The 24052-nt window shown below is 38.9% G+C and overlaps 1 protein-coding gene across 3 annotated transcripts in view; it reads right to left on the minus strand.

Annotated features, from left to right (window-relative positions):
• Positions 1–24052, minus strand: part of SLC4A4 (solute carrier family 4 member 4) — a 351114-nt gene that overhangs the window by 136459 nt on the left and 190603 nt on the right. For all 3 annotated transcript variants that reach the window (XM_065914665.1, XM_065914664.1, XM_065914666.1), the window contains one exon: positions 9037–9113. In XM_065914665.1, coding sequence (XP_065770737.1) covers positions 9037–9113 — 77 coding nt within the window. The remainder of the gene's footprint in view (positions 1–9036; positions 9114–24052) is intronic.

A 24052-nucleotide genomic window follows, 5' to 3' on the forward strand; every position in this document is an offset into this window, starting at 1 on the left:
CTGTAGTTGTTCAGAGCACAGCCCCAGGGCCAGTGCTACCACTCAGATGCTACTTGACGTCAGAAAAAACTACTTAATGTCTTTGCACCTTAAATTTACCAACATATTAATATAAAACGGTTGATAATACCAACCAAAGCACTAGTATAAAAACATGCTGAATGTATGTTTGTCATTATTAATTACTCTTTAGAGAGGAATAGACTCATCACTTTCAGAGACAGCCCCCAAATGGTCAACAGTGCCACTAATACTGAAATTACAATGGTATCCTCTAAATTGACTTGATTACTTCTAGCCTCTTGTATGCATACACATAGAACACTGATAAGGCAGTAATATCGACTGGGAATGATTAACAACTGCCCTTCAGATTGTAGAAAGAATTACTGCTAAAACCGAAGTATGGTAGTTTCCATTTCAGATCAATACGAGGGGGTGAGACCAGAGCCTTGGTGGTAACACCCGGAGATATCAGAAAGCTCTGCTGGCAACTGATAAGGTCATGAGATTCTGTGGAGGTGAAAAAATCAACTACCACTGACCACTCAGACAAGTGAGCTGAAAACAGTGGGAAACCCTTCTCTTTGTGAAGAAGAGCAAGAAACACTTCCTCCCATGGCTTGACCTCCCTACAGAGGTCACTACAGGTCTACTCTACAGAGATTCCCTGTTGCAAGGGAAGTAAGGAAACAGCAAAATCTGCAAATACCTCCCAACATGTAATGATGAATGGTCTGCTGATCTTTTCATCGGTTATCCTAGATGACAACGCTCCTCATAAAGGCATAAACTTTTCATTTAATTCGCTGTACACTATGTATGTAAGTTCACTTAGAATTCTCTTGAGGGTGGAGGACTGCAGAGGAAAGAGATGCAGGGCCAAGCTGCGAATATGCTGGACAGGGCTTCAGAAAGAATACTTGTTCAACCCTTCTTGCAAGTTTCCTTTTTGTTCCAAACGCTGACCACCAAGAAGGGCTCTTAAGAGGAAGCCATTTCTGGTTGCCAAGGAAATTCTCACAAAGTCACAGGGTGCTTCTCAGAGCTGAGAATAGCTTCTCCTTAAGGAGAAGCAATCAGAAACACAGGCAGCCAAGTCTACAACCACTGTATTTCTCACCTCTTTACTTCAAAATATCAGGCAGATTAGCCAGCTCAGAGATCCAATTAGACCAGGAGAATAAACCCAGATTTAGCCTTGATATTTTCAGCTTCTGCAAAAAAAGTACCCAAAGTGAACTAGGAGGCAGATGCTAGTAACTGGGATCCTTTTCACTTGAATTCAGTCGCTAAGCTTTTAGTGGAGTGAATCACAAAGGAGAAACTCAAATCTGACTGGCAAACAGTATCCCAGCAGTGAGGAAGATTTATTCAAGTGTTTAAAAGACCTAGGACAAAACTGACATAATCTTTTGGGAAGGTAATTGGCAATACAAGGGGATCCAGCAATTCCACTTACAAAAATTTCTCCTTCAGAGGTACTCATGAAAGAATGCAAAAAAAAAGAAAAAAAACCAAAAAACTCAGTTACAATGAGGACATTTCTTAAAGGCCTGCTTGTAATTGCAAAGAAATAAGTAAATATATATCAATAGATCATTTACATGAAACATGATTCATGTGTACTATGTAGCCTTTAAGGAAAACAAGGTAGATGTCTGTGATATTGTTAGCTTTCTAAAAAATCCAGTTCCAGAACAATATGATCTCATTTGTAATTTATATAAGTAAGCATATACATTTGTATGCCTAGAAAAAGTCTAGAAGACTATACCAACCTGCTAATACTGGTTATTTTGAGGGTGAGAATTTGTGAACTTTCATTTTCTATTTTATTCATTTTTGTTCTGCTTGAATTTTTACAGCAATTTTGTATAACTATGAATCAGAAAAAAACCAAAGTTTACAAAACACTATAGGTAAAAAATGTTACTACAGCAGGTAAAGAATAAGTCAATGTTTATAGTTACACTTATTATAAAGGTTTTTTAAACATGCCCTTAGGGTGTTTACCAAAAGGGGCTGTTGCTTTCTGGTTTTCCACTTCCAAGGGGGGGAAAGGTGTTTTTTTGGTTTTGGGGGGTTTTTTTAATGATGTTCTGATCAGAGGTAGGTAATATCTGACATGAGAGCAGACATCCATCAAAGATAATTGTTGATCACATTCCACTACTCTCTGCAATCTATTCTAAGTATATTCTTTGCATTGGGATACAGCAAACTGCTATATACCAAAAAGAGAAAAAAAGTGACATCAAATAAAAAACATGCCAGATAACCATTTAAAGCACATAAACCCAGCAATGCCATTTGTTAAATGGTGAACACGGGATCGGCCTGTGGTGCTCCTGCAGTTCTGAGATTCTTTCGTGGGTACCTGTGGCTCAGACAGTAAAGAATCTGCCTGCAATGCAGGAGACCCTTGACCGGGAAGGGTCAGGAAGAGCCCCTGGAGAAGGAAATGGCTATCCACTCCAATATTCTTGCCTGGAGAATCCCATGGACAGAAGAGCCTGGCAGGCTACAGTCAGTCCATAGGGTCCCAAAGAGTCACAAACAGTCAAACTGCGCGACTAACACTCACTCACTTCACAGGAACAGATGAGATCAAGGCTCAGGAACCCCTTAAGCAGCTCTGTCCTTCATCCACACATCCTGAAGCCTCTTTCAGAACAGTAAGGAGTAAGTTGCTTATCACCATTAAATTCTTAGAGAGACCTCTGGTGAAGGTCTCATGAGCCATGCGTTTTACCAGGCAACATCAAAAAAAGCACGTAAACAGATACAATCACTCATAAGCTCAGTCTCACTACTCCTGGTGGCCTATGTTCACTTCTAGTGCATTAAAACATTTTAATTTTTATTAATAGTAACTAATAGTTAAATCTATTAATAGTGCATGGAAAATATGCTAACTAGAAAACTCACTTTCTCCCTTATAATACTTTCATGGTACAGAAGAACTTGCTTTGTCGATAGGAATAAGGTCTTGACACCTATACGGCAAACCCCTTAAGAAACTGGCTCCTGTCTGTTGAGCTGTTTACAGCACTGCGGTGTTTATCCAGTGTTTAATTACAGGAACAACACCAGATGATCCAGAACATTAGCAGATTCTTCCATCCCATCACACACTATTCTCAGTCATCTTTTTTCAGAGTAAATCAGAACACACCACTCTCTAGGTGAAATTCCTCCAATAGTGTCTCTTGGTACTTAGAATACAATTAAAAGGTCCCCGTGTGTACTTCCCTGGCCTCAACTACCTCGACATACCTGTCTCCTCTGCTCCAGTCACTCTGGAATTTTTCTTCTTCCTCTGTCTTGAATACATCACTCTCAATCCTGCTTCAAGGCTTTCCTCTTTGTCCAGAACTTCTCTTCTCTGGGTAAACCTCCTACTTAACCCAGCTTTGCTGTACCTCTCCACATTATCCTACTATATTTTCTAGATAACACTTAGCATTGCATAACATTATCCTACTTATTTATTTACTTATCTTTGTTATTTATGGTCTATCTGTCCCCTGAAGCACAGAAGTTCCACGTGTTAAAATATCTGTCTGTCTCATTTACCTCTGGAACCCTACCACCGAGAACATTTGCTAGCATAGAATATACTCTACATGGATCAGTGAGTTCAGCAGCCTACAATTATGGGGTGATTAAGAAGTTCAAATTTACTGCAGCTGGCTTTAAATTTTACACGGTTCTAAATTGTACAAAAGATTTCTTCTTTTCTCGCCTGAAAACCCAACCTAGAGCTTAGATTACCTGAGACAGGTTTATCTACTTCACTTTCAAGCTGACACAAAACCTGTTTTTAAACGAAGGCTAGCGTTCTGATCTAGATAAATGGCTTTCACAGGAAACACAACAGTATGAAAATGGGGAAATTCAACTGTCAGTTTCAACTGGGACACAGGTTCTTAAAATCAGTATGAATATCTGTGCTTCTCAAACTCTACTAATAACAATTACTTGTTAATTCTTTCAGAATATGGGAGAGAACATAAGGTGGGAGGAGGAGGCTACAGAAGGTTAAACTTCTTGCAGAGAAGGAAAAGAGAATGACAAATATCAGTTTTGATAATTATCTCAGTGACAAGCTAAACCCCCGGGAAAGGGGCTCCAAAGATAACCGCTGCCGTGGTGATGCCAGTTCTCATCAAGGGCTCCTGGTCAAAGGGAACGCAGCCACAGAGACCCTCTCTGCAGTTACCATCCCCACAGTAAATAAGCACCATCTAAGGCTGTAACCACCTCCTCACAACAGGCCTTTCTTCTCGGGTTTTCACAGATGTGATTCCATCTGGAGCTTTCCCAGTGTCTCACCGGTCCCTGGACACATGCAAAAGACAGGATCATAACGTGAGCAAATACAAGCCTTTCCCCACCGCCGTGCCTTCTCTGAGGAGCAGAGCAAGACCACCCAGTGCTCCGTGTGAAACAGAGGGTTTTCTGGCTGAGTGGTGAAAAAAGAAAAGCAGGTGCTATGGTACTTTTCCATCACTATGAAAATGAAATAGCTATGAATGCTAAGGGAAGCTGTATATGAGCCTCAGGATGGAAATCAAAATGATGAAAGCATCATCTCAGCTGAATTTAGGTGAAAGTGAAAGTGTCAGTCGCTCAGTTGTGTCAGACCCTTTGAGACACCGTGAACTGCAGCCTGCCAGGCTCCTCTGTCCATGGAATTCTCCAGGCAAGAAGACTGGAGTGGGTAGCCATTCCCTTCTCCAGGGGATCTTTCTGACCCCAGGATTAAACCCAGGTGTCCTACATTGCAGGTGGATTCTTTACCATCTGAGCCACCAGGGTGACTTGCTCCTGTATTTCACATGTGTAAGAAAAGGATTAGGGGGTTGTCCAATCACAAAATGTATCTTTCTAGATTCCATTTTAAGACAGTCATGGCTGAGCAGTTTCAAAGTTCTACATGGTTTATTGATTTCATCCTCTTACTCCCTGACAAAAAAATTTTAATTCAGGTCTATCTCTACAAAGAACAGGATTTCAAAAATAGAGATCACAAAGTATATTAAGGGTAATAGTATACTTAAAGATAATGCAAAAAATGATTACAGAACACTTTAGAAATTAACGTTAGGCCCAGTTCCACCAGGAAACCCATGGATAAGTTTTCAGGTAAGCTGGCTAAATAACCAGTATCAAGGAAGTGATGACTAGTTAAGAAAGTTACAAGGATATGTGTGTAGAAGTGTCTCTCTAAGCGTCTGCAAGAAATTTATCTACTGCTTCCACTGCAATCTACAGACTGTGATTTCACTTAATATTTATGTGCTTGTGAGATGTTATTGCATTACTGATAAACGTGAAAAAAAAAAGAAAAAAAAAAGCCCTTTTAAAACAGTCATCGTAGAGAGACTTCACTGGCATTCCAGTGGTTAAGATTCTGCACTTCCACTTCAGGGGTACAGGTTTGATCAATGGTTGAGGAGCTAAGACCCCACATGCCTCACAGTCAAAATGCCAAAACATAAAAAACAGAAGCAATAGTGCAACAAATTCAATAAGCACTTAAAAAGAGAAAAGATCCACACCAAAAAAAAAAAAATCTAAAGAACACAAAGTAAATAAAAAATAAAAATAAATTTAAAAGTTATTGTACCACTGAGCACAGTATTTTGTCCAGAGAGTTAAAGCTACAGGGTAAAATAGTAAGAAGGAATTTTCTTATCCTCACAGATGAGTCCATACTCACATGAAAATTATAACTAACCCATTGCATTTAATAAGCACCTGCAGAAGTTATAAATTTTTTTTTCAAGAACAGAAAAGAAATAAAAGGTAATAGAAAAACAAATCAGTCTAAGGTAACTGGGGAAGATAACTGGATAATGAAGAAAAAAATCCTCCATGGCAACAAAATAGAGATTATTTATGTACATTTACAAGTCAATGAGCTCCAGATGTAATGTTTAAAAATCTACTTCTCCCCAGGTGTTTTCTTTTTTTTGCCCAATAAATATTAACATCCAAGTTGGAATATTGTTGAAGTGTTGCATCATCTAAATTTTGGCGATGCTCTTTCTTCTGTTGCTAACTATTGTGAGCTATTTCTCAAGCAGCCGCTACTGAAATCGTAAGTACTAGGCTTGGTAGAGCCAAAGAGAAAAAGTGCAGTCCACAGATCTGCTTCTTCTGTTTTCCCAAAATAGAATCTCATAAAAAATATGCCCTCAAATTTTGTCACTATATAGCTGTCAGAAAGAGAAATTCTGCTTCTCTTTGTATCTCTGAACATTAAACCCATTCCTTGTGCTACTGGGAAGTTATATAGCTCCAGGAAGCTGCGAGGCACCATCTCAACCATTCAGATTGTATCCAGGCAGAATAATCAATCCATCAGAAAACTTCAGTTCCAGTTGGATGGAAGTTTTTTGGGCCAACTTGGAAAAGCATACCGAACAAGTTTGACTTTACTGCCAAGATCATTTCCAGGACATTGGCTAATTAATTATAAAAGCTTTTTCAAAACAAATTTGAGCCTGGCAACCTTTTTTCCTACCCAAACAGAGAAAAAGCAGGCTAAAAAATAAAATGCCCGAATTTATTGCAGGGTTTTGTGTGTGTGTGTGTGCCAGGGTTTCATCTTCTTAGCAAGCCTATTTTCTTCTTCTCACCAGAAAATGATCCAGGAGCTTTTGTATTTGAAGTTAATAAGACTGTAGGTATATAAGCTGGAAATATTAGTTTGCATTTGTACTCTACTTTTGATTATAGAGGAGATTGTGGGTCAGTTACAAAGCGCCTCTTCAAACTCATTGGTGGGAAGCAAAGATGAAGTTTCTTTCTCTTTGAGGGGATGAAGGGTTCATTGGATGAACAATGGCTATCGTATTAGATAAATGAAGATGGACAGTTGCTGTTTATAATGATATACTCATCATCTGCATTTTCTAGCTTTGAAAACAAAAAGAACAAAATTCCTGAATTAAATCTTCCTGGTTTCAATATCATATGAACCTTGACGAATAGGAGACACGAGATAAGCATCAGAGATTCTGGTTTTAAGGATGACACAGGCTTTATTTAGTTAAATCAACACCCCAAATCATAAAGTTCCAACCTATTTCTTCTAACACAGGAATCAAAATCTTATGTAATACACATCTTAAACCATCAAATTTCTTTTGTATATGCTCAGGAAATTTCTCTCAACATTTACCAGCAGCTATTGATAAATGCCTGACAAGAGAAGTGTCCCCAGTAAAAGAAGTCTTCCTGAGAAATTACCAGGTATTCCTAACTTCCTTATCCTGTATCAAAGCTCCAATAAATCTCATAATTAGAATGCTGCTTTGTCAATCTATGGAGCCAAAATGTACAAACTAGTTTTGAGTAAAATTCTCAACAAGTCCTAGTGGATTGAGTTTTCCCTTTCAGTACTGTTATGATCCTACCAATGCATTCAATATTTAGACAATCATCCTCCACAGTATATCAAGAGGTAGGCCAGTGGTAGGGAGGAGTGCTATCCATATTAGCATTTAAGAATAGGCAGCAACTTTAGAAGTCAAGAATTAATCTCAATTCTGGGGAGGGGGGGTGCAGTAATTAAGCCTAACCAAAGCAGAGTCTCTCTTCTGGGAAACACAGCTAAGTTAAAATGAGAAAGATTATACCAGATTTCAGACAATCTTTAATGGTGGCATATTCTGAACCTAACTTGATAGAAGCCAGTACAAGCTTTTGACCTGGGGGTGGAGGGGAAATATAAGAACAATAATATGAAAAGTGTATTGAATTAGAAGAAAATGAGGACAGGGTTATTCCAAAGCTGGTTAGAAGGAGAATAAAGAATCCAAAAGTCACTTTACAAGACAGAACATAATTTCACCTTTCCAGTACTTTTGAGAACTCAATAAGGTCTGAAAACCTCTGTCTAAAGAGGAACACTGTTTTAAATAAGGCATCACTGCCTTAGGAATATATAATTGAGATTTATTTATTTATTCAAGTAGAATTTTCAACCCATTAGCTCAAATAACTCATTTTATTTTTTAATGCAAAGTACAAAAGTGCTGAAGAATTGATGCCTTCCAACTGTGGTGCTGGAGAAGCCTGAGTGTCCCTTGGACTGCAAGGAGATCCACCCAGTCCATCATAAAGGAAATCAGTCCTGAATATTCACTGGAAGGACTGATGCTGAAGCTGAAGCTCCAATACTTTGGCCACCTGATGTGAAGAACTGACTCATTGGAAAAGACCCTGATGCTGGGAAAGACTGAAAGCAGGAGGAGAAGGGAATGACAGAGGATGAGATGGTTGGATGGCATCACCGACCCGATGAACATGAGTTTGAGCAAGCTTCGGGAGATGGTGAAGGACAGAGAAGCCTGGCGTGCTGCAGTCCGTGGAGTTGCAAAGAGTCGGACACGACTGAGCTACTGAACAACAACAACAAAGTACAAAATTATACCTAGTCACCATTTTTAACTTGTTCAAGTCCAGGTACTCACTCAACTAGGAAAATGATCCAGTTTCTATTATATTATTTTTAAAAGAAAACAAATAGAGGTTCAAAACTTAATTGCTTTTCATTTCAAATAGGTTACTTACCATTTATTTTAATAGCAAATACACAGCTAACAAGACTATCATTACCTTTGCCTGAAGTATCCCCCCAAAGTTCACAACACACAGCATTCCCTCTCCCTTCACAGTTCATCAGAGCACTTTTTTCATAGATTACCTTATTTAAGCACTACAACAAACCTGAGGTAGTAGTTATTATTACTATTTTAAAGCTGAGAGAACTATAGTTTCAATATTTAAACTGCCCAAGTGAAGATCTCTGGACTAAGCTAACTCTTTATCTTCTGGACTTTAAATCCCTTCACAAACTGCTTCCCCTTCTTTCCAAGAAAGTGAGAAAAAAAAAAAAATAGCCATCAATACATATTGGTTCATTTTAAATTAGGAAACCACCATTTCTCATCTCTTCCCAGCATGTTCTAGATATACATTTAGTCTTACACTTTAAAGAAGCAAGAATTCCTGGCTTACCTGGTCCTTCTCTGGTTTATCGGAGATGTCATTCAGGCTGGAAGAAGTCAGATTCCTGTGGGTCATGGCTGGGCTACCTGTAAAAACAGAAGGGGCCTGTCATTAAAGACTTCTTGTCAAAAGCACAAAGCTTTTGATTGTACACTTCATGAACGCTAGTAGATGATGATGGGAATGGTGATGGTGCTTGAGCTGTGTTAGGACTCTCCCGAAGAGTTTTTCAGAGTTGGAAAGTAAGGTGAGAGCACTAACATGGTTAAACAAAAAATATCTCAAAGACCCTGTTTAAGTCTTCTTTCTTGGCTTTATTTCAAGATAAATTCAGCTTTCAAAGAAAGGTGTAAAACTTATAAGCATAAAAATAAATTTACTTCTGGCTTTGGCTTGCCCTTTATACACATCCTAATCGATCTATTTCTTTGCCTATAGATGTGAACTCCTTCCTCATTTCAGCAAAGCTGGCCCCAGGACAAAAGGCCTGGACCTCCTCTCTGTCAGCCTCTGCAGTCCTTCCTAGGCGCCATCAACCCCCCAAACCATCTGTATTCCATTCTCTGGCTAACATTTTGATCAAGAATATTTCTCCTTAGTGGGCATCTGAGCCAGGACCTCTATACTTCTCCTCAATGTTATCCCATCTCCCCTTACTTCCTGCATTCCCATTTACCAGATTAAAATAAGCATATCACATCTTCCTCCCTAATATGCCAAACTTCTCATTCAAGTCAAGGGACAGATTTTATCAGGAATACTCCATGGACAAGCTCCCCAGCTGCTGTAGATAAAATCCACTGGCAAATCAGCCAGTGACTTCAGATGCATCACACGAGAACAGAGAAGGGGACATGTAGATGAGAGACCATTTTCAAATAGACTGGTTAATCAACAAAATACTGAGCTTTCATTTTGCAGGTGAACTTGAAATTTCTCAGCTTACTAAGCAAAAGAATAACTTTTCAAAGGCAGGGTGTTTGACCCACCCCTGCAAGGCGCTGAGTAATGTGTTCCCCATTTAATCCTCAGCGATCTGACTCAGTCTGGTCTTCACGCTAGGAGGACAAGGGTTGAAAAACAAGCACCCAAGTTCGAACACAACTTCACACTCGCTTCCATATAATTCTTCAGATCACAGACTTCCATTCCTTCAGGCCAAAACGCCAGCACAAAATTTTACCAAAGACTAAAATCTACTCCTAATAATTTAATGTCTATATAACAGCTGCTCTTTATATAATATAATTGTCTTTAACTACTAGATCAATTTTCTTGAGCTGGCAAAACCAGAATAATTTTCCACTCTGCTGCATTTCATTGAGTAAGCATGGCCTAGATCTCTTAAACCCTTTACCTGGTAGGATGTTTTATTCTAGGAAAATTTAAGCATAGGGCATTTTTCAAAGGAAAGTAACATCTGAAAAAACTGCTTTACGAGCACAATTAAAAGAACCTCTTTGAAAGCCACATTTTCTTCTCTGAACCGCATACAAGGTTTCTAGGGTCCATTCAATACAAAAGACACCAGGCACAAACACGAATGCCCCCAAAAAATGCTGGGCTAGAAACTAACAGGAATTGATGAGTACATACAATTTTGTACTTTACATTAAAAAACAAAACCAGTTTTTTTTTTTACTAAATGGTTGAAGATTCTACCTACATAAGCAAAAAAAAAAAAAAAAACAAAAAAACAAAAAAACCCGAACTATTTATTCTTTTTTCCCCTGAACTTTAAACTTTTTATTTTGTATTGGGGTGTAGCCGATTGACAATGTTGGGGTAGTTTCAGGTGAATGGCAGAGGGACTCAGCCATACATATACACACATCTATTCTCCCCCAAACCCCTCTCCCGTCCAGGCTGGCACATAACACTGGGCAATGTTCCGTGTGCTATACAATAGGTCCCTGTTGGTTATCCATTTTAAATACAGCAGTGTGTAAATGACCATCCCAAACCCCCTAACTATCCCTGCCCCCCTCAGCAACCATAAGTTCCTTTCCTAAGTCTATGAGTCTCTTTCTGTTTTTTAAGTAAGTTCATTTGTATCATTTCATTTTAGACTCCACATATAAGGGATGTCATATGATCTTTCTACTTCTCTATCTGACTTAACTTACTTACTGAATTATATATTCTTAAAGCAATGAAGCCTTAGCAACCCTAAGTTTAAAGCAGCTTATGTAAATAAATAGGTATACTGATTTCTAATTATTAAATCAACTGTATATAAGCATTAATACCGAAATGAATTTGAAAGCAATTTTTCACGAAGTAATTTACATTTTCTAGGCAAAATTCTAAACTCATTGATTTACATCGGAAATTCTTCATAAATACTGCAATGGTACATTTCACCCAAGCACTGTCCTAACTGCTGCAAAATCTGAAGCAAACAAGTAAAGTTTCCATTATAATGGTAATCCTGACTGACATTACAACTTTTCCAAGAAAGCTCATATACTGCCACATTTCTCTCATTTCTGAAAGATAGTTACAGGATAGCTCTCTGTATTTGTATTATATTGCAGGCGGGGGGACATAGAAAAGGCACAGGACCAAGGAAGATGCAGGAACCAGATGGGGAAGAAGAGGCCACTGTTAGAAACAATCACATCCATTGTCCCTCCCAACTTTATCTGATTCTCATTAATAAAAGTAATATTAACAGCTTCATTGATGTTTAACTTTGTAATAGACTGAAAGAATTCAGAAGTCAACACTTCTAGGTAAACCTTAAGCAAGATGATCAGCATTCTGCATCCTTTCCCACCTCCCTCCCCAGTAAACTCTCCACCTCTATCCTCCACAACACCCTGAACCAAAGACAAAGGCTTCCCAATGTTCCAACTCAGTACTTCCCAAAGTACGGTCCCCAGACCAGCAGTAGCAGCATCACCTGAGCACGTATTAGAAATGCAAATTCTTCTGACTCACCCCAGACAAATTATATCAAACGCTGGGTATGGGGCCAAGCAAGGTGGGTTTCACCAAACCTTTGAAATGATTTTGAAGTAAGCGAAAGCTGGAGAACCACTACTCTAAATAAACCAGTTTCTTAACCACAGAATGTGTCCTAGTTGGAACTGAACTGCATGAAACATACACAAATTGAAATAGCAAAAGAAGCAGATCTGATAACCTTGTCCTCTTCCAAGCCATTGCTCCAAACTGTCACATATCAAGCAAATCATGGAGTTAGCTTCTTTGCCACATAAACACACACAAAAAGAACTGTACACAGCCTTTCCTCTAAATCTTAGCCTACACAATCAATAGGCTTCCCTGGTAGCTCAGCTGGGAAAGAATCTGCCTGCAAGGCAGGAGACCTGGGTTCAATCCCTGATTTGGGAAGATCTCATGGAGAAGGATCTCATGGAGGAAGATGAGAAGGCTGAATCACATCACCGATGCAATAGGCATGAACTTGGGCAAACTTTGGGAGACGGTGAGGTACAGGGAGGCCTAGCATGCTGCAGTCCATAGGGTCGCAAAGAATCAGACACGTCTGAAGTGACTTTAGCACGCACACATTCAATGAATAACTTTGTTATCAGAATTCACTATTGAATCAGCCTTTTCCAGAAACATATCACCCAAATTAAAGAAGGCAAGGACAAGAGATTACGAACCAAATTATACCTGGGAATCAGAAATTTCCGTGTGGCACTTCAGCAAACCTGGGAAACTTACACAAAGAGTCCCTAACATTGTTCTAGTCAAAAAGACACACTGTCTGGCTAAGTCAGTGTTTTCTAGAGTTTTGGCGTATAATGTAAACTCAATATACTGCAATATTGAGTGAGTGGGGGTAGCGGAAGCAAATGTCACTGTGAATCAAAAAGGTGAAAGAGAAATGCACCCAAAGTATGCTACTTCTTGTGCAGGTAAAGATTCATCGACTCAGAGCAGCAGAGGATACAGTGGGTTGGATGGCATCACTGACTCAACAGACATGAATCTGAGCCAACTCTGGGAGATAGTGGAGGACAGAGGAGCCTGGTGCGCTGCAGTCCACGGGGGTTGCAAAGAGTTGAATGCAACTTAGCAACTGAACCACCACCACCACTAGTAGGCCTTTTCTATCTAATGCACAGGGCAAATGAATGTTTTATAACTGCTCCTGGTCTAAAGCAACTTTGTTTTTTCAAGTCTGACTTTTACAACAGAAAAAGAAGAACCCGCCTTGAGTGAATAATCATAATAATTTCCATATCATTGTATTTTGGCCATAAAAAAAAGAAAGTTTGGAGGAGCACATTTTCAAGCAGTTTCACACAATCGAAAACAATTTCATTTTCAAAGTACCCACTTGGCAGGTACACACTGTCTTCTATAAAAATTAATTACATTCTGTACTAAGTTTGAAAATCATTGTTATTCTTTAGCACACATGTAGCAATTCATAAAGTCCTTTGCAATTGTATCTGTTAGATACTATAAAAAGAGGTAGGAGAATGTACAGCATAGAAAAATGATGATACTTATATGTATACATGTTAAGTAAAAATATAAATGTGTATGTGATGCAATGACACATAAACAGACCTCCCCATCTCATAGCCTCATAATGAGTCTATAGGATATATTCTCTGTACACCTCACTGACTCACTGATACTTTTTCCCCCTTTGTTGACATAAAAAATCTACTAGAAGATGTGTATATATAAGATTAAGAGTCAACTAATCTTTCTGAGCACTAAGTACTTTAATTTACATTACCTTACTTAATCCTCAGATAAACACTCTGAGATCAGTATCATTATTACCACTTACACATAAACAAAATGAACTTCAAGTTCATGATCACACAACAAGTATCAATTTAAATCTAGATCTCTTAATAACAATCTAGGGACGTGGGGGTGGGATTGGTCTCTCTATGTTATTTACATAAATAAACATATAAACATCATCATTTCTAATGAAGAGAAAATATAATGTACAACCACAAAAGATATATCCTATTTCCATGGCAATTATGTGCAATATAAAATCACCAAGGAGGTTTAAGCCAAAAATATTCTTGGTTTCCAATTTAGCTTCTCCCAAACATGGAGATTGCATTTCTTTACTTTTTCATTTTCATAAAGTGAAGGAGAAAAATATTCAACTCAGCTACTCTGCTTGCCACAGTGATTAGCCCAAAACCACAGCTCTGTGAAAAAGGAGATAGGATACTAAAAGCAATAACACAATAATTATAAAAGCAGTAATGCTACACACTTCCGAATGTCCTAATTCACAGTCATTGCCAAGTGTCTGTAAGATTCCACAATGAACATACAGTCCACTATTTCCACTATTTCCATACTGGTTTTCCACCTCTCAAGAAATTGCAATTTCTTCCCATTTCAACCACTAAGAACAAGAATATAACAGGACGGGATAATAAATCTGTTGAAATATAACAAGTTTGACTGAGAAAGTCATTCCAGAAGGAATGGCTGAGATAAGCTTGGATTTTGTCAGATCAGTTTCCTAGTCTTCCATGGCAACAGACCACCAAGAGCTGTCCCCACCAAAAGTGATTTTAAGAAAAGCATGTCATCAAGACCTCCAAGCCATTCTCAGCGCCCACCTCCAAATAAAATGCAGAAATATTTAAAATATAAATATGAGGCTAAAGAAAGTTTAAAATTTTATCAGTAAGAGCTATTTGAAAGAATCTCATAATTAATAGAAAATCAGTTTGGATATTTTTGCTTGTACCATTTTTAATCATTTTGCTTTATTTAGAGGATTTCTGTTGTTTGCTCATGATTTAATATCACGTAAACTCCAAGAACGGAAAGCCAAGGCCTTTGGTTTGTCTTGTTCTCAATAACAGCCCCAGAGCTTGGCACCGGTGGCAATTAATAAATATTTGTGAATGAATGAATGAATAACAGCAACTGGGTATCACTTTACTTCCATTTGGAGTTACTACTATAAACACTACTGTTCAAAGTCTATTTCCTATGGCGGGAGATGCGATGTGCAGACTCCAAGAAACTTCAGACTTGGAAAGCCTTAGAGTAAATAAGGAAGAAGTTTGTAGCTGGCCCAGAACTAACGGAATGGAAAGATACTGCCAAACTGGCTAAACGCCTGTCAGTCAGCAGCAGAAAGAGGTAAGAAACGACAAGAGTGAGAAAGGGAACCTGCGTGCAGAAGAATCAGGAAAGAATGAGAGGAGACACAAGCGAGGGTGTCCCTGAAAGGAAAGGGCAGCCTTGGGTACAGAAAAGTCTGGGGACCAGAGACAAAGAATGTGCTTGGTTTGGAAAGTCAAAGCAAATCTGGAGGAAGGAAGAAGACATCAATAGATCCAGATAACTATGGAAGTATGTGAGTCAAGTTCTAGCCAAAAGCTGAAGTCATCCCTAATGTGTGGGGCAAGGATGATGAAGACATCCTTACAGAGAGAAATGGAAGAAAGCAGAGGCCAAGGCAGTGCAACCACAAAGACTATTCTCTATTTCAAAGACCATTCTCTATCTTTGTGAGATCTTCACTGTCCACATACCCCTTGATAATCTACCCACCCTCAACTTCTTTGACCCTATTTTCTGTGTTTTTGAATTTTCTGAACTACTCTGTTGGCTTTTCCCAAGATCCAGTGTTAGAGCTTCAACATCTCAATGTTGAATACACAACCTTCATTTCTTCTAAGTCTTTTAAAATTTCAACTAGCAAAAGCAAAATGCTCTCACCAGAGTGACTCCCGTTCCCATTCCAATGATATTGCACTGGATATTTAATTTTTATTATGATCTAAAATAAAAATTAAATATTTATTATGATCTAAAATGGCTTCCCTGGTGGTTCAGAAGATAAAGAGTCTGCCTGCAGTGCAGGAGACCCAGGTTTGATCTCTGGATCGGGAAGATCTCCTGAAGAAGGAAATGGCAACCCACTCCAGTATTCTTGCCTGAAAAATCCCATAGACAGAGGAGCCTGGCAGGCTACAGTCCATGAGTTCGCAAAGAGTCAGACACGACTGAGCAACTTCACTTTATGATCTAAAATAGGTAATTAAAATTTTTAAAGGCATTTTCATTCTCTTTCTGTGCACACACAACACACACGTGACATCTGAAAAAGCTCTTAATCATTTGCGGAAACATTCAGAAACAAACAAGGACTAAAAAACTTACTAAAATAGAAAAGTCCTCATAAAGGACTTTCAGGCATCTGTGGTCCCTGTGATTACACATAGTATTTGTAATTCTTCGTGTTATCTGCACATGTGCACATGCACACACACAAACATAAAACATAAAAAGGTAACTTTGTACAGTTACCCTGTACAAAGAATATAGGTGGAAGCATAGAAAATAATTTGTTACCTTATCTCATGAAAGTAGAAAAAGAAGAGAACAGTGATGTCAGCAAGACTATGCTACTTAGTAATAGGGTAAGTTAGAAAGATCGATGGAACATTATGAAACAAGGAAAGGAACATCTCACTGTCTTCATGACCCAAAGTGATTTTACTAAATACTCTCTCATCAGGTTAAGAAACTGCGACAGGTCCCCATAGCCACAGTATCCCAAGCACATGTAACAGTGTCGGATTTCCTAATGTGGACTCTCTTATATCTATATGTTGATACTGGGTCCAAGACATAGAAAAAATTTCACTAATTAATGGAGAAGTTCTCTGAATTGATGAAGTGTCTAAATTTAAAACAATTTAAGAAAGCCACCAATTCAACTTAGTATGTGACTTGGTAAATGAGTTTATCCTTCTCCCTTCCTAGATACTTTGAAAATAACAGGTTAAAAATATTAAAAACAAAAAATTATAAAATCACATCAATTAAAAAAACTAATAGACGACCAACAGAGACAAGAGACTTCAAAATTTTTCTAGAAGCAAAGGAATAGGTAAGTGTATTGATCCTGAGAGAGGATCAAGAGGGAGGGAATGAAAAAGGAGTATTAAAACTTGATACTATTTGTGCTACATAGAAACTACAGTGTGAAATATGTGCAGAAAGTCATGGAGTCAAAAAAGAGATTTTTCCATGAAAAACACTGAAGAAGGTCCACACTGGAAGAGGCCAAGTACAATGGAGGCCCAAGTAAGATGCAAGCAGAAAGGGATGCGTTCCTGGAAAGTCACTGCACCAAAGCTTGCTACCGTCCCAGTGGGTGCACACCCAGCAGCTGAGGCATTTACACCACAGGGTTCGCTGCTGAAGTGGGATTTAGAAAAGACCAGAGAATCAGAGCAGGAGTTTGTACCTCATAGCAAAATCTTCTGAATTCTAGAATTCAGGATGACAGGATGACATTTCCTACTCACTCTAAAACAAATCCTCTTTCAGTTCAGTTCAGTTGCTCAGTCATCTCCGACTATGCTACCCTACAGACTGCAGCACGCCAGGCCTCCCTGTCCTTCACCATTTCCCGGAGCTTGCTCAAACTCATGTCCACCGAGTCGGTGATGCCATCCAACCATCTCATCCTCTGTCATCCCCTTCTCCTCCTGCCTTCAATCTTTCCCAGCATCAAGTCTTTTCTAATGAGTCAGTTCTTTGCATCAGGTGGCCAAAGTATCGGAGCTTCAGCTTCGGCATCAGTCCTTCCAATGAGTATTCAGGACTGATTTCCTTTAGGATTGATTTACCTGAATACAAATCCTCTTACTTGAATAAAAATGAACAATTGAGAATTATCAGATATATGAGAGGAAGTCCAAGACTAAACACACACACACACCACCAAAACACAACTTCATTGAAAGAATTATAATTTAGAAAACATAAATAAAGATTCTTACTAGTTTGCAAGAGATTTGAGAAGATACTGTATCCATAAAGTGTGGACAGAATGCTATAAAAAATAGAAAAGGAAAATGCTGTACAGTTATAATAATTTTCAAGACTATATGTGATAGTAATAAATGTATATGGGCTTCCCAGGTGGGACAGTGGTAAAAAAATCCCCCTACCAACGCAGGAGATGCAAGAGATGTAGGTTCGACCCCTGGGTCAGGAAGATCTGCTGGAGAGGGAAATGGCAACCCACTCCAGTATTCTTACCTGGAAAATTCCATGGACAGAGGAGCCTGGTGGGCTACAGTCCATGGGGGGGCAAAACTTCAGACATGACTGAGCGACTAAGCACATGTTATATATACATATATACGGGTTAGAAAACTAAAATCAAGCAAATCTTCTAAAAAAAGTAATGGTCAAGGGGGCAAAGGTCCAGAAAATATGAGAGTACAGAGTATCAATCCATGAAGGCCAATTAGAAAGACGATTAAAAGTCCTACTAAGCTGGAACAAGGAAAATGAAAAAGAGACTGCTGTTACAGAGAATATCCTACAGCTAAATTAAGGACACATTTCTTCAATCACAAAGGTCCCTAGAGAAAGTAAACAAAACAAACCACATACACACAATCCAGCCCTGTATGTAAATGAATCATTAGGAAACTTCACAACACTCAGAGTGAAGAGAATATCCTAAAATTTTCTGTCTAGAGAGAAAAGCAATAAGAACTGCACTTCGGAATTCTCTTAAGCAACACAAAAACAGAAGAAGAGAATGAAACTATGCTTTCAGAGTTCTGGAAGAAATATTATTTTCAACCTTCAAGTGTATACTTATCTAAACGAACAATCAAGTGTGAAAAAACAATAAGGAAACTTTCGATCAGAAAAAAAAAAAAAAGAAAACCAAACAAAATGTCAACCTTTATAAGCCCTTTCATACAAAGTTACCTGAAATGTGATTTGGCAAAATGAAAAAATAAAGAAAAAGAGATGGATGGTCTCCAGTTCAGGAGAGGAATGAGAGTAAATGCTAGAACAGAATCTGTGCAGCACGTCTTGGGGCAGCGGAATCTTAAGACACAGAGAAATAGAGTAGGGAAGAGGGGAGACAGCAAGGAGGGGGAGACCAGCGAGAACAAAGCAGTCACAGGGTTTATCCGTGCCCTTCAGATATTGAAAGAGCTTGGGGATGCAGTAACAATATCAATCTGAAAATATACAATTCAAATATACAATAAATATACAATTTAAAACTACAGGTTAAAAAAAAACTGTACAAGAAAGAAGATGTAATTATAAACCATGTCATAGCTTTAAACTATATTCCTATTGTCATAATAATGTAAATACTATTTATGAATTTCTGACTTTAACATCAACTGACAGAAAAAGGCAACTGATAGATTAAGTCAAGGATGTAAATCTAACCAATACTGACAAGAAAGGGGCTTCCCTGGTGGCTCAGATGGTAAAGAGTCTGCCTGCGATGCAGGAGACCCGGTTTGATATCTGGGTCGGGAAGATCCTCTGCAGAAGGGAATGGCAACCCACTCCAGTATTCTTGCCTGGAAAATCCCAAGGACAGATTGCCTGGCAGGCTACAGTCCATAGATTCACAAAGAGTCGGACATGCCTGAGCGACCTTCACATATTGACAATAAATAAAGCACCAGTGACAGAAATCCCGAGGTAAGAGTGGCGAGGAGAGGGCCAGGGAAGAGCAGGAAACCATCATCCTTTACTGACAAACGGCTGCTTAGTCGCTCAGTCGTGTCTGACTCTCGGCAACCCCAAGGACTGTAGCCTGCCAGGCTCCTCTGTCCATGGAACTTTCCAGGCAACAAGAATTATGGACTGGGTTGCCATTCCTTTCTTCAAGGAATCATCCTGACCCAGGGATCACACTCATATCTCTTGCTTCTCCTGAACTGGCAAGAGGATTCTTTACCACTGAGCCACCTGGGAAGCCCAAGATCTTTTGAAAAAATAATAATTAATAGGAAATATCTAAGATTGATAAATCAGAGATAGCAGGATAAACTTATGATATAAAGATAAGTTGATAACCATGACAAAGCCAAAAGAAAATAATAGAAACAATTAAAAGCATTAAAAGTGATTGCTAGAAGGGCAGAGTCTGGAAATAGGGAAGATAATACAAAGGCGCTTGTTTCTCATTAGAAGTCCTCTGTTTACTTCAATTTCATGATTATTTACATATAATACTTTAATAAAAAATCTTAATACATATGTTTATGCATCATATGATAGTGTTAATTAAATCTACTTTTATTATCTTGAAATACCTGAGATTAAGTTGTCTATTGATTAGTAGACAATCTTGGGAGTTCTAATTAAATCAAATTTCTAATGTAAACATGGCGAACACGAAGAGTTTAAAATCAATTTTTTTAGAAGAGTTTAAAATCATTTTTTTTTCATTTTTTGGCCATGTCGCAAGGCATATGGGATCTTAGTTCCCTGACCAGAGATTAAAACTGCAGCCCTCTGCATTGGAAGCACAGAGTCTTAACCTCTGGACTGCCAGGGAAGTCCCCAAATCCATTTTTAAGTAGCTTTAAGATGCTCCATCGAGTGATATTTACATTATTTTTAAAATGATGACAAGGGAAATTTTTCCTAGAGGCTCTATCTGAATTATCAAAGATTCAAATCAATAGCTTTAGTCAACAAAAGGCCTTATATCCAAAATGTCTATGAAGGAAGAAAAAAAGTATGAGCAGAAAGGCAAGCCATTTAACACAGTCCTACATCTGCAGACAAACAAATATATAGATATGGATGTCAATATCAATGTTTATATAGATATAGTTTATTAGTATTATATATAGACATAGATACAGATATAAAACTTAAAAAAAGTAACAGACACATTCTCTGGGCCTCCAGCTACAAACACAGCTCCTCCTAACCACTCTTGATTTATGGCTCACAAAATGTGACCTGGAGAAAAGCCTTGTGCAGTAACTCCTCATGGCCTTGCTGATACACATCCAACTTGCTGATACACATCCAACTAGTTGATACACATTGGGCAATCGGTGATCACAGGTCATACTCAAGTCAGCGAGCAGCCTCCAGGAAAGAAGGGAACGAGGACCTTTGGGCCCATCATGTCACTATCACATACACGGCCTCGAGTGTCTGCGTGAGAGCAAAGGCACAGGGTGTAACAGAGGAGAACAAACCTGACTCCATACTGGATCTATTCCTTCAGCTCTAACCGTGCATGCTCTGTTGTTTGTGCTTAGTCATGCTGGCCCTGCACTTTTGCCTAGCCAAACAGTAAAAGAATGCTATCTATATCCTGAAATATACATAATAGCAATAGCAAAGTTCTGCCTCCCAGACTGGACCTTCAGAAACAATGCTTTTCATTCATCTAGAGATAAAATTTGCAGAACAGAAAATAACATTTGTCTTGTTGAAGGTTTACAGGAACATCATGGCCAGATCCTCCATGGATAGCTATAAGAACAAAAGATTATCACATTCCATCCAGGGTCTGGTGGGCAAAAAACCTGCCACACCCTCTCCCCCTTTAGTATAAAAGAAGCCTGAATTCTAACTCAGGTTTTTCAGGTGGCGCTAATGGTAAAGAACCTACCTGTCAATGCAAGAGACCTAGGAGATGCAGACTCGATCCCTGGGTTGGGAAGATCCCCGAGAGAAGGAAAAGGCAACCCACTCCAGTATTCTTGCCTAGAGAATCTCATGGACAGAGGAGCCTGGTGGGCTGTGGTCCATGGGGTCACAAAGGGTCAGACGTGACTGCAGTGACTTAGCACACAAGATGATTCTTTGGAAGACTAGTCTGCCATCTTCTTGGTCAGCTGGCTTTCTGAATAAAGTTGCCTTCCCTTGCCTCAGTTCCTTGTCTCTCAATTTATCAGTCTGTCGTGCACCAAGCAATATTAACTTCAACTCGGTAACAGGTCCAAGCCAACAACCTTCCCAGTGTATGCTGGCTCATATACTCATTTTCTCTGCCTTGGAGAGGTTTAGTATACAATTTAGCCAAAGTGACATCTAGGTTCCAAATGATGAAATAGCTTTGAGGCCTCACACGATCCCAGGGTTACTCTGGGGAATTCTGGTCAGAACTAACACAGGCTTAGGATTTCCTTCGTATTGGAAAGCGCAAGTTGAACTGAATGCCCAGTTGACACTGTTTCACTCCTAAATGTCATCTAGTCCTCTTGTTCTAAGAAATTCCAAGGCTGACAGTCTTCAACTCCTTGACACAGACCTGTGTGACAGGGACTGCCTTGGTCATGATTTTTCTGGCTGGTGGGTGAGGTGTACAGATTGGTAACTCACACCTCATCTCGCTCAGATAAACCTAATGGGTCCATGAGGAGAAATATAAAAGGAATCCAAGGAATAACTTATATCAGCCTGACATGATGGAAAGAAGTCAAATGCAGAGTAAGAAAAGATTATAAAATGAAATAATAATCCCCTATAGAATTGTTGTAAGGATTAAGCGTACAGCAGAAAACTAACACAACATTGTAAAGCGATTATACTCCCATTAAAAAAAGGATTAAGCAAGGAAATGCATGAGCAAGTGTCCTACACAGATGTTCAATAAATGTTAGTTTCTTCTCTTTCCTTTTGGCCTATAATAATAAGCATAAATTCCCCATGAAACCAAGATCCTTAGAACATGAACTACAAGTGCCAGGATTAGGACCCCACCATTTGTCATTTTCCAGCCTAAGGAGGTGAGTCCAGAGAACTGAGAGGTTGTAGCTGGAGGTTAAAAGCATCTGAGTTGGTTCAAGGGATGAGGACTGAGGCCCAAACATAGGTGTCACTCATCACACAGAGGGTATGCAGTGACTTCTGATAAACCAAAGTTAGAGCGCTTCTAGCAAAAGTGTTACAATGTCTCCCTGAGCACAGAGGCCATTAGCAATTATTTACTTGAGAAACTTATGCAACATGTACCTAACTTATTTAGCTGTGTTCCATCATGCTGAAAGGAAGTTCTTTAGGTAACCACTAATGCGTTCAAAGGACGCCTTGGTCTCCTTGGAACCACAGGTTCCACCTAGCACCTGTCATTCTGAATTGAGGGTAATAAATGCCTTTCTCTGTTCCTTCCTGAAGTGGTATGGAGGGTGATTTGGGTAGGAAAACAGACAGTGATAAAATATATAAAGCCTTGCTGTACTGTGTGCTGTGCGAAGTCACTTCCCTTGTTATATGAAGCCTTGACCAACAACAAAAAAGATGCAGAGACTCTAATACTTCACTGGGTCTAGTTAAGATGTTTAAAGATTGCTTAAATCAGAGGGCAAAGGTACCTGCTAGAAAATCTACTTTCTGCTGAACCAAGATGAAAAGGAGAAAAAACCAGAGGATGAGAAAAAAATAAAAAAATAAAAAAAACTCATGTCAGTAATAACTTGAATCAGTATCAAAAAGTTAGCTTCAGAAATTCCTCCAACGGAGTACTAGTGGAAATTTCTCACTGTTATACATGTCTCTTACAGGGAAATAATACAGAAAGTACAAGAAGGTTAAATGCCCCACAGGATAGATACACTGTGGCTATGTTATCAGAGATGCAACTCAGAGAAATCACAGAGATAAAGGACACGGAGAACATAAACCGAATTCTCTCCCACGTTTGGGAGATATGTCTTCCATGTCTTTTTCTCCTGTAACAACACATAGCTAATATCCTAAGGTCTGTTTATATACTTTTGATGACCGGGAACTTGGCACTTAATGAAGCGATCTATTCTATTGTAACAAAACTCATTCTTACATTCAGTAAAACACCTGATTTCCCAGGTTAGCAGTAGCATCTGGATGGACCAAGAGACAGTATGTGCCAATCAAAGCACACACATGCTAAGAAACAGCTGGATTTCATTTAAATACACAGAACTTCCTAGAGATAATGTATAGTCGCACATGCCCTCAGACTTAACTAGGCATTTTCATAAGGGTAGAGCCCTTGCTTTATCCTTTGTTTCCTAACACTGCGAAGTTGATCCCTGCATTCTTCATTCCCTCCCAAGAAGCTGGTGAACGAAGGTCCCTTAGTGAGAAAACTGTGTATCCTCACACAAGAGGGATGGACCTCTATCCTTGTCAAGAGGGACTGAACCTGGATCAAGTTACCAATTCTTCTTAAAAATCACCGACTTTCATGAATCATTTAATCATGAAGATAAAAACTACACTCAAATCCTAAAACAACAATCTAAAA

The sequence above is a fragment of the Muntiacus reevesi genome, chromosome 22 (genome assembly GCF_963930625.1).
Source record: "Muntiacus reevesi chromosome 22, mMunRee1.1, whole genome shotgun sequence".
NCBI classification, from domain to species: Eukaryota; Metazoa; Chordata; class Mammalia; order Artiodactyla; family Cervidae; genus Muntiacus; species Muntiacus reevesi.